General features: G+C 46.8%; 1 protein-coding gene across 1 annotated transcript in view; it reads right to left on the reverse strand.

Annotated features, from left to right (window-relative positions):
- LOC103481169 (DNA topoisomerase I, mitochondrial) overlaps positions 1-13,389 on the reverse strand; it is a 25,354-nt gene extending 11,965 nt beyond the window's left edge. The window contains exons 1-14 of the mRNA XM_008436468.3: positions 13,231-13,389; positions 12,877-12,999; positions 7,421-7,466; positions 7,288-7,322; positions 5,793-5,900; positions 5,634-5,721; positions 5,381-5,508; positions 5,193-5,308; positions 4,189-4,310; positions 2,798-2,920; positions 2,509-2,696; positions 1,832-1,976; positions 742-885; positions 481-666 (exon numbers count right to left, since the gene is read on the reverse strand). Coding sequence (XP_008434690.2) covers positions 481-666; positions 742-885; positions 1,832-1,976; positions 2,509-2,696; positions 2,798-2,920; positions 4,189-4,310; positions 5,193-5,308; positions 5,381-5,508; positions 5,634-5,721; positions 5,793-5,900; positions 7,288-7,322; positions 7,421-7,466; positions 12,877-12,986 — 1,539 coding nt within the window. The 5' untranslated portion in view covers positions 12,987-12,999; positions 13,231-13,389. The remainder of the gene's footprint in view (positions 1-480; positions 667-741; positions 886-1,831; positions 1,977-2,508; positions 2,697-2,797; positions 2,921-4,188; positions 4,311-5,192; positions 5,309-5,380; positions 5,509-5,633; positions 5,722-5,792; positions 5,901-7,287; positions 7,323-7,420; positions 7,467-12,876; positions 13,000-13,230) is intronic.
- Positions 13,390-13,643: the final 254 nt, after the last annotated feature.

Consider the following 13,643-nt stretch of genomic DNA (forward strand, 5'->3'; position numbering starts at 1 on the left):
GCTCTGATTGGCTCAGCAATGTAACGTGATCCTCTGATTGGCTCAGCAATGTAACGTGATCCTCTGATTGGCTAAGCAATGTAACGTGATCCTCTGATTGGCTAAGCAATGTAACGTGATCCTCTGATTGGCTAAGCAATGTAACGTGATCCTCTGATTGGCTAAGCAATGTAACGTGATCCTCTGATTGGCTAAGCAATGTAACGTGATCCTCTGATTGGCTAAGCAATGTAACGTGATCCTCTGATTGGCTAAGCAATGTAACGTGATCCTCTGCATTAAGTGACGGCAAAGCGGGGCGTCATCACGACTTTACACAAGTGTGTCTTTACCTCCGTGGCAGAGGCTCCAACGAACCCCTGAGACCGACTCACCGAACCCCTGGGGTTCGATCGAACCCAGGTTAAGAACCACTGATCTAAATTAATTACCAAACTGAAACTGATGGACATAAAACCTGCACCATGTTTTTCTCTGTACCTTCTTGATGACCGGCACCTTGTTGTAGTAGCGGATGGAGTCTTTCCCCAGGAAGTCGAACTCCACCACGCACTCGTTTCCGTCCAGCTCGTCGTGGAGCGTGATGTGCTCGACGCGCAGCGAGCAGCAGCCGACCGTGTCCGCCGTCTCGCCCTCCTCCTTCTCGTTTCCCGCTCTTAGGGCGAGCTGCGGCACGGAAACACGTCCATCAGCTCAGACACGATTAACCACAGAGCAGAGGGCTGCTGGCGACCCAAACACCTTGTCTATGAAGTACAGGGCCACGGCTCTCTGCCTCGTCACCATCTGCTTGGACTTCAGGTCGCGGAGGTAACCGTCCCGGATGCTGTCCACACACGACTTGAGCTTCCGAGCAACCTCGTATTTCTCCCAGTCCTTCTCTCCCTGCAGGTCAGATTGGAGACGGGAAGGAGAGCAATCAGAGAGACTGAGGATAATAAACCGCCGACTGAAGGGTTAGAAGTTTAAAATATTCTGTAGATAATCACATCATGGATGCAGACTGAAACTAAAACTAGAAGGAATACGCGGATCAAACGGAGAACACGTTTATTCACTCAATCTGGATGATCCACACACAAGTAATATCTGGTAAAATACCGAGCTGCATTTTAAAGGGGCACAAAGTCAGCCCCCTTTCCTCCGACACCACTAAATACAATCCAATAAAACCGGTCGCCTACAGAATTAGTCCATTAAAGCCGCGTCTAATTTAAATCTCAGCCACAGAACAAATAAAGTTCAGACCGCCTTCCCTACGGGCCGCCTTCCCTACGGGCCGCCTTCCCTACGGGCCGCCATCCCTACGGACCGCCATCCCTACGGACCGCCATCCCTACGGGCCGCCATCCCTACGGGCCGCCATCCCTACGGGCCGCCTTCCCTACGGGCCGCCTTCCCTACGGGCCGCCATCCCTACGGGCCGCCATCCCTACGGGCCGCCATCCCTACGGGCCGCCATCCCTACGGGCCGCCTTCCCTACGGGCCGCCTTCCCTACGGGCCCGCCTTCCCTACGGGCCGCCTTCCCTACGGGCCGCCTTCCCTACGGGCCCGCCTTCCCTACGGGCCGCCATCCCTACGGGCCGCCATCCCTACGGGCCGCCTTCCCTACGGGCCGCCTTCCCTACGGGCCGCCTTCCCTACGGGCCCGCCTTCCCTACGGGCCGCCATCCCTATGGGCCGCCATCCCTACGGGCCGCCTTCCCTACGGACCCGCCTTCCCTACGGGCCGCCATCCCTACGGGCCGCCTTCCCTACGGGCCGCCTTCCCTACGGGCCGCCTTCCCTACGGGCCGCCTTCCCTACGGGCCGCCTTCAGTCTGGACTACCTTCAGTTTGGAGTTGGCGTTGAGCATAATGTACTTAATGGATCCCTGGACGTTCTCGGTCCAGCTGGCCAGCCACGTCACGGTGTTGTCGTGCCGTACTTCCTTCCAGTGGTGACCAGCAGGGGGCGCAGGTGGCTTGGACTCCCTGCAGAAACGGAAACATGAGTCAGTGCTGCTTCCTCTCAGGGGGAAAGGAGAGAAGCTGCAGGGTTTCTGGGTAATTAGGGGGAAATAAATATTCACCCACACAAGTTTAAGGGAACTAAAGACCCAAAAGTTCCACTAATGTTTTCTAGGGCTTTAAATGAATGGTGATTAATCGGTACGGATGGCACATGTAGCGTTAATATTAGACGCATTCTTACATGAGTGTAAAATAATCGAGTTTTCCTGCTGTTGATGAGCGGAGCGGCCATATTGACACACAAACTCGGCTTTACAGGTCGTAACTGGGAGAAGTTTGAGTTACTCCCAGTTTAACAGTGGGAAATCCCAATTTTCCAACCAGGAATTCAGAATTTTTGAGTAGAACTGAAACGCAGCAATTCATTGGAAATGAGAGGAACCTCAGTTAAAGTGTTCATTCCCTGGAAACCTCAGGGAGTGGAAACTTTCCAGATCAGACCTTTTTCCAGACCATCCTGGTTTTTAAAGTTTGCACAACACCTCACACTCACTTGCCACAGTTGATGATGATCTCTTCCGGTTGGATCCGTTTCTTCAGCATTCCCTGCTTGGGATGCTCTCCTCTCCCTCGGAACAGACCCGGAGGCTCCAACTTAAAATTCCCGATGCGTTCTCTGTGGTTGTCCAGCAGGCAGAAGCCATATTTATCCACGATCTTCTGATTGGCATCTTTCTGAGCCTACGGCAGATACACAGTAGAGACGGAGCGTCGCTTAGAGGTGGAAAACCGACGGCGGCGTTCCCAGAGGAGCTCAGCGGAGGGAGCAGGCGGAGCGTTACCTGCTTCTCCTCTTTGCTCAGAGCCTTCCTGGCTTCCACCTTGTCTTTATGGAAAGCGTGGAGTTCTCTGAAGTCACACTTTTCCAGATCTGTGATCACTAACCGCTCCTGATGGGTCATCTCCTATCAGACGACAAACCAGTTAACATGAAACTGGGATTTCTCTCCTGACCTGGACTGGGGAAACTCTTAACACATTAAATTATTCTAACTGACAGCAGTGATGCATGAAGTGCTGCTGAGCTGCATGGGAAAGCATTCAGCTGCACCTTCAGCTCGGTCGTTCTGAACGGACCTGCAGTCCGACCCAGAGGTTCTGTCCATGTTCTCCCTGCGGTCCCATTGCGTTTCCGTTTAACCCAGTCAGGTTAGAGCTACGGGTTATAAACATGTTTGCTACATTTTATGCACCACATCATCCTCAGATGATCAGGTTTCACCTCCTGAGTCCTTCCTGTTTTCAGCTCCTGTCACTTTTATGCAAATAAGCTGCAGCTGGCCACGCCCCCAACTCAATGCTTACATCCCGTAGGCGTAAAAATAACAGCATGCAGTTCTACAATGGTACATCTTTGACCCAGAAGCAGAAGAGGAGGATCCTCCTGAACATCCAGGATGCAGCAGCTCCACTTGGTTGCTAGGTAACGAGGCAGGACACCAAAAACATGAACTTATTGCCAGAAAGCGGCTGGATGGTGTTTTTAGTGCCGAGACCATTTCTGGAAGCGGTAGACACAAATGGAAGAACAAAAACCTGAAAAAAGTGAATTTTTTTAATGAAAGATCCCCTTTAAAGTGACGAGTTTTGGAGCCGAGACGGCTGGAGATGAGCACCAGAACCCCTGGCGACCCCGATGAGTGTGCATGATGGATGGATGGGCTTGGTGCTGAATCAGCTGAACGTCTTTACCCAACCAGCACCACATCAACAGGTTTCATAATTAAAGCTGCTGCAGGTCAACAAAACGAGCCGTGAAGGCTCAGCCCATCGATAACGATCGGTAAACCCGTCCAGTCACCAAACCTGGACTGGATCTGAACCGATCAGATATCAATAAAACAAACGGTCCATCTGTTGGTTGTCAGTCAGGCTGACTGGCAGCGGGCGGCGGGCGGGCTCTGGGGGCAGCGGAGCGCTCACGGCTTTTCTGGCTATAATAAAACATCATAATTGGATTTGTTCATGTGCAGGGAAGCTCGTTGTCTGGATTAGCATATCAATGCTTTCACATAAATCGTATTTTCAAGAGCATTGAGCACTAAGCGCCGCAAAATTAATTCTGCATGATGTGCCTTGAGGCTCGGTTTCCTCTACAGAGAGGACATTGCTACACACACCATCACACACACTCAGGTTCCAACAGCCAATGGGAACGCAGGTCTGGTCCTACCTTCCTCCAATCTCTGAAGAAGTTCTCACGAAACACCTTCTTGGTCGTGTATTCATGGTCCAACATCTGAGCAAAGAAAAGCGCCACCTCCTCTGCTGCCAGGCTCAGCTTCATCTTCTTACCTGCAGACAAACACAGACCTCACCTGGACGCCTCGCCTGGCGGCGCCACGCTTCACCTGGAGACGCCTGGCGGCCGTCCAGCTGCAGAGCTTTCAGAAACTTTTTGCAGTCTGAACCCAACTTGAGTTCTGGGATTTATAGACAATTTTTAAAAATTATTATTATTTTAAATAAAAACATTTTTATACTGTATTTTCCGCACTATAAGGCGCAAAGAATAGACGGTTTAGTTTGGGTAGCCAATTTGTTCCGTACTCTATTATTGCACATCCACATTTGTAAAGAAATGATCCCAGAGTTCTTTATATAGTAGCTGCCCCAGTCGTTGTTTCACTCACGGTGTTGGTGTTGCCATATTGTGCCCAACTGCATTCTGGGTAACACAGATCAACCGACACGCCGCCGCAGTCTCTGTCTCTCTTCCCCCGCCCCTCTGCCCCTGGCTTTAAATGTATTATCAAACTTTATTAACAAACCAGCGTTCTGACAACTATCCCAGCATGCACTGCGCGCTTCTTCTTCTACGGGGAAAATGAAGTCGGCGGCTGCTTACCGTAGCTGCTGGACCTGTTGTGGCTCCATATTGGTCCATATATAAGGCGCACTGTCGGCTTTTCAGGAAATTGAAGGTTTTTAGACGCCTTATAGTGCGGAAAATACGGTAGTTTTAGCTTAATTCCTTTTCTGAGTATACCGTTTCGGCAAATGGCCTTACTTGAGTTTATACATTTAATGATTATTGATTTCTTCAATAACAGAATAATGTGATTCGTCGTTTCCTGAATCGGTCCTGGAGTGAGAAGCTCCTGCCGCCTACTGGCAGCTGGTCCTCACCGAATTCACCACCGACTGGTTGTCCTGCCAGAATCAAACCCAACTGACCGTTGTAGAAGAAGTGAACGTTGTAAGGAAGAGGCTGGTACTCCGGAGGGAAGTAGGGCCCGTTGTGCTCCAAGCACTTCCATTTCACTCCGTCTTCGTACCGCTCTTCCTCCCACCTGACAGAAAGCAGCCAGATGACAACAGGCGGAGACGAGCGACTGCAGGACGAGCAGGACGGCGTTTCCTACCATCTCCAGCGGCTCTGCTCCTCCTCTTCCTTCTTCTTCATCTTCAGCATTTTGGCTTCTTCGATCTCCTCCTTTGACCTCTTGGGTTTTTTGATGACTGGCTGCTCTTCTTCCTCTTTCTTGACCGTCTGCCAGAGACAAATGTTTAAGATGTGGATTGAAAATGTGTCGCTGTGACCCGAACGTCCAGACAGGCGGCTCAGCGTTCAGCCGGTCCAGAAGGAGGAAGACTCCAGCAGAGATGAAGGTTTACCTTTTTGGGTTTCTTCTTGGATTCTTTTTTCTGAGCTTCTTCTTCACTTGCTTCTTTGTCACTGAGGGGCTTGATTCCCCTCTCTGAGCTGCAGGAATGTGAGAGGAGAAAGTCAGAGTAATAAAAAGCTTCAGTTTGATGAGAATCAGCCCAACGTACACGAATGCAGTTTCTTCCTCCATCGACTCGTCTTTCACACGTTTCCTTTTCAAGCCTTTCTTCTTCTTCTCATTAAAGTCGTCCTGCAGCTCGAGTTTCACCAAATCACTGATCAGAGAAACAGCAGCGTTTATTTCACAAACAGCCTAAATCCTGTCTCACCTTTGAGTTAAAAATAAACCATTATTAATATTTTAGCCTTTGCTTTTACACAACCACCTGCTTTCCGCAACAGTCATGTTTTAATCCCATCTGTGATTCATTTGATTTCATTCAGACCATAGTTAGCTTTCAGTTCGATCACATTTTAATACGTTTGATATTTTATAACAAATTACAGATTCATGACAGCTTTAATTTACACTGCAGTGTAAATTAAATGTCAGAAAAGAGAAACACAATCATTTACTTCACACTCTGACAGTTAACCATCATGATATCAGTCCCAGTAATTATTACACATTTATAACTTTTAAAGAGGAAAAAACAATAATCACATGATGGAAGCTTGAAAATTTCCCAGCCAAGAAAAACATAATTAAACTCAGCAGTTTAAATTTAGTTCATTAAGATCAGAGAGCGACTCGTGAAGAGACGTCATGGAAACGTGTCCAGAGTGTCATCATAAAATAACGAGGAAAACAGGGAGAAGTTCTGTAATTATAAAAATGGTTCCTGACCAGCAGGTACCAGTCAGGACCGTTTCTGGGGCAACCACCTCTACAGCTGGGCACGCTGGTGGGCCCCTAACGGCCCACTGGTGGGCCCCTAACGGCCCACTGGTGGGCCCCTAACGACCCACTGGTGGGCCCCTAACGGCACCGGTGGGCCCCTAACGGCACCGGTGGGCCCCTAACGGCCCACTGGTGGGCCCCTAAGGGCACCGGTGGGCCCCTAACGGCCCACTGGTGGCCCCTAACGGCACCGGTGGCCCCTAACGGCACCGGTGGCCCCTAACGGCACACTGGTGGCCCCTAACGGCACCGGTGGCCCCTAACGGCACCGGTGGCCCCTAACGGCACCGGTGGCCCCTAACGGCACCGGTGGGCCCCTAACGGCACACTGGTGGCCCCTAACGGCCCACTGGTGGCCCCTAACGGCACCGATGGGCCCCTAACGGTCTCTGGTGAGGAAAACAGAAAAAAAGCTTAAAAAATAAAAATGAGGATAAAATATCAAAAAGGAAAAATCAGCAGCAGGAATAAAACGACCCTTCTCTCTCTGTGGACTGAATCTGCGTCTATAATCTGTTAAGAGCTGCAGGAGTAAAACTGCGAGGCGGATCTGATGCAGCGTCCTGCTGCCATGACCTCATTCATTACCTCCTCACGTATTCGTCCTCTGCACTGGCTTACGTTAGACAGAGATGCGCTCGTTATAAAGAAGATCAAAAGTCTCTGTCTGCCGTCACTAAGCATCAAAACCAGAGTCCATTTAATCCTCGTTGGGAGGCAGAAAGAGGAGGAGGGAAAAGATCACACATCAGGATGCCCACCTGGAGCTGCTGGCCGGCTCCAGGACGTCCCTGACCTGTGAGGAAGACGAAGCTTTAAAGCTCAGCACATGGAAACGACTCGACATGAAAACGCTTCAGCTGCTGCTGCTGGCCCACAGACAGGAGGGTTTACCTGCTCAGGAGACCCGTCATTGTTCTTCTCTTTGGACTTTGATGACCTTGGATTGTTGAACAGAAAGTTGAGATAAAAGAAGAAAGTGAGAAAAGATAAAAACTGTTTCTTTTAAACAATGTTTAGAGTAATAGAGCAGAAACAATCTAAGCTTTTATGTCGTTTATTCAGATCGCATCTAAACTGGACCTGGGGATTCTGACCGCTTCAGGCTGGACCTCAGGGTGTCCTGGTCAAAACTGCAAACCAACCATGTCTGTTCTGTTGACCATCCAAATATGCTGCTTTTATTTTGAAGGAGGAGCACTTCCTCTACGGTCTCCCTCTCATTGCAGCTGCAGTTTGTTACCAAACAAGCAGCTCTGGAGACATTTAAGCCACCTGGAAAATGCAGACGTTCTCTGGTGGGAGTGTTTAGTTTGAACATCGTGAGCAGAGCGCTGCTGGCTGACGGCTGCGTTCTTCTTCTGCGGGTCACTTTGGGGTCGTAAACCGTTCAACCAACTGCAGTCGCATTTAATGAGCAGCATGAACAACACAAAAAAAAAATCATAATTCCTGAAAAAAGGAAATTCTTTTGCAGTTGATGCGCTAACGGAGCCTCAGCTACCTGGAGCTTCTGGGTTTGGACCTGGTCAGTGACGGTCAGAACCTGATGATTCTCTGAATCAGTCTTCGGTTCAGTTCTGGTGTGTTTTACCCTCTAGATTGATCCAGACCAGCCAAGGAGCTTCAGGTCGACCTATTTTGGTTTTTTGCTGCATAAATCAAAGGATTTTGAGCTGCAAATAAAAGGTTGAAAATAGTTTTTAGTCGATACCCGACTGCCGTCTCTGTTTTAGTCAGGCGGTTTTGGGAAATGTGCCACGTTAACTAGCAGGGTCTCAGCGGATTAACGCCGTTTCCACGCAGATCGATCTGACAGGAGCTGCACTCACTCCCAGCTGGATACATAATTCTTATTCTGTGTTTTTTTTTCAGCTAAGCTCAGAGAGGCGTGAAACAACAAGAAGCAAGCCGTCAAACAGCCTGCCACTCCCGGGGCCAGCCGCGCTTACAGGTGTCTGTTCATCCCTTCGCTCTCATCAATTACACGAGCCAATGACGGATCGCTCCGCTCTCATCTCTCTGCTCACATATGCATGCTAATAAACGCGTCTGATATCAAGTAAATTAATTTATTCATATGAAGATGGAGCGTTCACTGTACGATGTGTAATGAATGCCACCGGCCCTCCTGACACATTCTCTCTCTTACACTTTGTGCCTTTCATTTAGTCTCTCTCACACACACACACACACACACACACACACACACACACACACAAAGTCATATAAATGATCTTATTTATCAGCGGCTGAAGTACCGAGGCGCCAGAGTTAATTTGTCTCTCCATCTGAGCAACATGAAAGGCTGAGCTGAGCGTTGATGTGAGCCGGGTGAAGCTGCAGATGTTGGAGCTGCAGACGTTGGACGAGCTGCAGACGTTGGACGAGCTGCAGACGTTGGACGAGCTGCAGACGTTGGACGAGCTGCAGACGTTGGACGAGCTGCAGACGTTGGACGAGCTGCAGACGTTGGACGAGCTGCAGACGTTGAACGAGCTGCAGACGTTGAACGAGCTGCAGACGTTGAACGAGCTGCAGACGTTGAACGAGCTGCAGATGTTGAACGAGCTGCAGATGTTGAACGAGCTGCAGATGTTGAATGAGCTGCAGATGTTGAACGAGCTGCAGATGTTGAACGAGCTGCAGATGTTGAATGAGCTGCAGACGTTGGACGAGCTGCAGATGTTGAACGAGCTGCAGACGTTGGACGAGCTGCAGACGTTGGACGAGCTGCAGACGTTGAACGAGCTGCAGACGTTGAACGAGCTGCAGACGTTGAACGAGCTGCAGACGTTGAACGAGCTGCAGACGTTGGACGAGCTGCAGACGTTGGACGAGCTGCAGACGTTGGACGAGCTGCAGATGTTGGACGAGCTGCAGATGTTGAACGAGCTGCAGACGTTGGACGAGCTGCAGACGTTGGACGAGCTGCAGACGTTGGACGAGCTGCAGACGTTGAACGAGCTGCAGATGTTGAACGAGCTGCAGACGTTGAACGAGCTGCAGATGTTGAACGAGCTGCAGACGTTGAACGAGCTGCAGATGTTGGACGAGCTGCAGACGTTGGACGAGCTCACTGGTCAGATAATGGTTCCAGTCTCTAATGGCGGACTGATGATTCAGCACAGGCAAGACGTCCTTTATGTTGCTACCAGCAGCTGTTTTCATCCAGTTGTTATGTAAATCTTAAGCAAACTTTTAAAATATCACAATGTCTGCTGGTTTGGAAGAATCCACCAAGACACGCAGAGCGTAATGTCATCAACGCTGCGCATGGCTGTAATAAACAGGAAGTAGAGCCTGGAAGCTAGCATGAACTCATCTCAGAAATATGAGAGTCTCTTCCCAGAGTTTGGTGTCTCTGGTAAGGCAGGGAGAGTTTCCAACACCAGAACTTATTCAGCAAATGTCTCCATCTCCCGCTGGCACATTAACTCTTTTTGGAAAACCAAAAACAAAAAATCTTTTTAGCTAAACTGAGGAAATTATTTTGCACGACAGAGACGTCAACAGAGCTGCACCGCTGGAACAAACAGCAACATTCAACTGCAGTAGCCACTACTCAACCCAAAGAGGGCAGCACTGAGAAGGTTTAAGGCTAAATATTGCAGAATTAAACTAATTTACACAAAAATGTCAATTTGTACAGAAACATAAAGACAGAACACTTAAGAATCATTTTAGGCATTTTATCTGCAAAAAATGTTAATCTGATGTTTAGTTTCTAAAACCTCAAATCTAATAAAAAAGTTTATTATTGTAACATAAATCTGAAATAATTTGAATATATATATATGCACAGTGGGGCAGTGGGTAGAGCTGTTGCCTTGCAGCAAGAAGGTTCAGGGTTCGATTCCCGGTCTTTCTGCATGGAGTCTCCATGTTCTCCCTGTGCATGGTGGGTTTTCTCCGGGTACTCCGGTTTCCTCCCACAGTCCATAAACATGACTGTCAGGTTAATTGGCCTTTCCAAATTGTCCCTAGGTGTGAGTGTGTGTGTGCATGGTTGTTTGTCCTGTGTGTCTCTGTGTTGCCCTGCGACAGACTGGTGACCTGTCCAGGTGACCTGCCCAGGTGACCCCGCCTCTCGTCCGGAACGTTAGCTGGAGAGGCACCAGCAGCTCCTGACCCCACTGAGGGACAAGGGCAGGGGTGAAAGTAAGGGGGTACGGCAGGGTACTGCGTACCCCTAAAAGATTTAGTAGGGGTGCGCAGTACCTGCAAGAGGGGAGCGGCTGTCTGCTGTAAAACATGAACGGATTCACTGTGCAGCTGTGAGTTCACCCACTAATCAGCCGTGACTGATTCGTTTTTCAAGAACAATCTAAAACAGACTTAATCAGTTAATAAATACCTTTTTTCTCATTTCATATTGTTTCTGAACTGTTTGTGCTTTACTAGAGCAGCGGTGCAACACGTGGATCGCGGAAGGTTTTGAGTCGATCTCGATATTAAACTGAACGCAGCCAGGAGGCTGAGAGCAGCAGGTCCTCCTCTGGCTCGCTTAAAACGTTCGTAACTTTATTAAAGGACAACAAAACGTGTTCAAATTAATGACCCAACAACAACAATAATAATCTCAGTGATTATTGTTTCTACAAGGTGTTGCGCAATTCTGTGCGTTTCGGTTCCATCACCAAAATAACAGCAGATCAGGAGATTAAAATGAACCAATCAACCATCTCTGTGTTCATGAGAGGATTATTAATGATGCAAAATAAATATGAAGCCTGAAAACCTGATATCGTAACGGACTGAATGTTTTTAACGTAATCTCTGGTCGGCTTGTGGAGCGCAGCAGGTTGCCATGGCAACGGGTGTGTTTAAATGGCAGAGAGTAAAAAGGTAGGAGTGGTTTAGAGCTGATCACCTGTTCAGGTTGTTTCTTTGCTGTGTCACATCACAGCCGCTGTAGTTTCTGAACGTTCAATAAACGACAAACTTGGACTAATTACCTCGATCTTTGTGAGTATATGTCATGTACAACAAACATCAAACACGGTAAATATGTTTCATTAAGTATTTAACAAACAAATGTGATAATTATGTAAAATTAAATTAATTGTCTAATATAGTTTGGTGCTGTTGAGCTCAGAGTCTTTTTGTTTTTTGCCTCTTATTTAGTGGAAATATTGATGTTGATGAGATTTTCTCCAAAATGATAACCTTGTTCAACCTTTATAGCTCCACTGTTGAAAATGAGGCTCTAACAAATGACAGTGAGATAAAATCCAACATCTGGTTTGAGGTGATTCCTCTGGAACCTGTTGGAGGAAAAACATCCCAACTTCAGAAGATGAGCTTTAACCTAACAGAGCTCTGTGATTCCTCCTGTCAGTATGAGAGTCAGGGTGAGGAGGCGCCATGTTAGGAAGAGAAGCTGCAGGATCTTCAGAACAAACAGGTCATGATGCTGGGCTACTGATTATCCCTCTGTCTGGACACAGGACCAGTAGAACCAGTTTAAAAGATAAAATGAATGGTTATAAACCAGACATGGAAAACTGGGATGCTCTCCATGCCATGATGTTCAGGATTTAGGTCTCATGGCATCTCAAGGTGTCAACATTGCAGCCAGTGGGCTGAAGGAGGAAATACAGCTTTATTTTGTAGCAGTTCAAGAGATACCAGCTTTTATCGCTTCGCAAAAAAAATCAGCACAGAAACTCCAAAACACACAAAGAAGCAATATATATATATATATATATATATATATATAGTTTTTTGTTTGTTTTTTGTCATAGTACCCCCAAGAATTTAAAACTACTTTCACCCCTGGACAAGGGTTTAAAATGGATGGATGGATGGATGGATGGATATATATATATATATATATATATATATATATATTGCTTCTTTGTGTGTTTTGGAGTTTCTGTGCTGATTTATATATATATATACACAAAATATTTTTGTCACTAATTTCAGAAAGAAAATTAGTGACAAATTTTGCATTTTGATGATTATGATTTAGAAATAATTTTTAAAAAATCAAATTCACCGTCTTGATAATAAAATGCAGAGGTTCGAGCCTCCACCGGGTCAGTCTGGGTCAGAAGGGCAATCAGGATGACAGATGACTGGACATCTGCCACTGAAATAAAATATTTAACTCTTTCTATTCTTATGTACACATGTAATTTTAGACACTGTATAAGTTTTGTTGGGTATACTCTGTTTTCCTCTAGAGCTTTTGGTCATTTGTACGTAAACTCTGGGCAAAAATTACATCAGAATTTAGGATTTTAAAACGCTGCAACAATCATTTTTAACCTAAATAAATCCCGAGCGAAATCAGTTTGAGTTAAATAATTGTGAAAACGTTTTTAAGGTGAACACACACACACCTTTTCTTCATCGGATCTCCACCGGAACCGGCATTCTCCCGGTCACTCAACCGTTTCAGCTTCTTCTGCTTCAACTTTGCATCTCCTTTAGCGTCACTTTCTCTTCCCATTTTACCACAGAGTCTGACGGAGAGCATTTACAGATTAGCTTTGTAACAAAAATACATCTAAATTTACAAGAATGTTTAAACACACACCCAAAATAAGCAGATTAAATATCCATATTAGCTAAATTTGACAATTAGCTTCCAAGATGTAGCCACTTAAAACAAACATTGACTGATTAACTAAAACTAATTACCACAAATGTATTTTACTTCCAACCAGAAATAAATTCACAGTTAACTCACTTACCGTTTGGAAGATTGACAAAAATTGGGTAATTTAGGCTATTTTCCGCGTAAAACACGAACTTTAAATGAGCGTTTCCTCTGACGGTTAACCAAGCAGGCGGCTGTCCCAGCTGAACTCTGATTGGCCCGTTTGAGTGGCGGTCAACTGCCATTCCTGCATGTGAACACTGGGGGGAGCTAGAGGGCTCAAGGTGAGAACCGGAAGGGGCGGGAACTGAAAGTTTTTTGTTCACATTTCTGCTGAAGACTTGAAATAGTTTTGATTTGTAATGGAATGTATTTCAATCAATCAATCAATCAAATTTTATTTGTATAGCACATTTCAGCAGCAAGGCATTTCAAAGTGCTTTACATAATTAAAATAAAAACAGAAATAATCAGTGAGAAAGAGAGAGATTTAAAAAAAATAAAAAA

This window comes from Poecilia reticulata, chromosome 6 (assembly GCF_904066995.2).
Source record: "Poecilia reticulata chromosome 6, P_reticulata-male-v2, whole genome shotgun sequence".
NCBI lineage: Eukaryota > Metazoa > Chordata > Actinopteri > Cyprinodontiformes > Poeciliidae > Poecilia > Poecilia reticulata.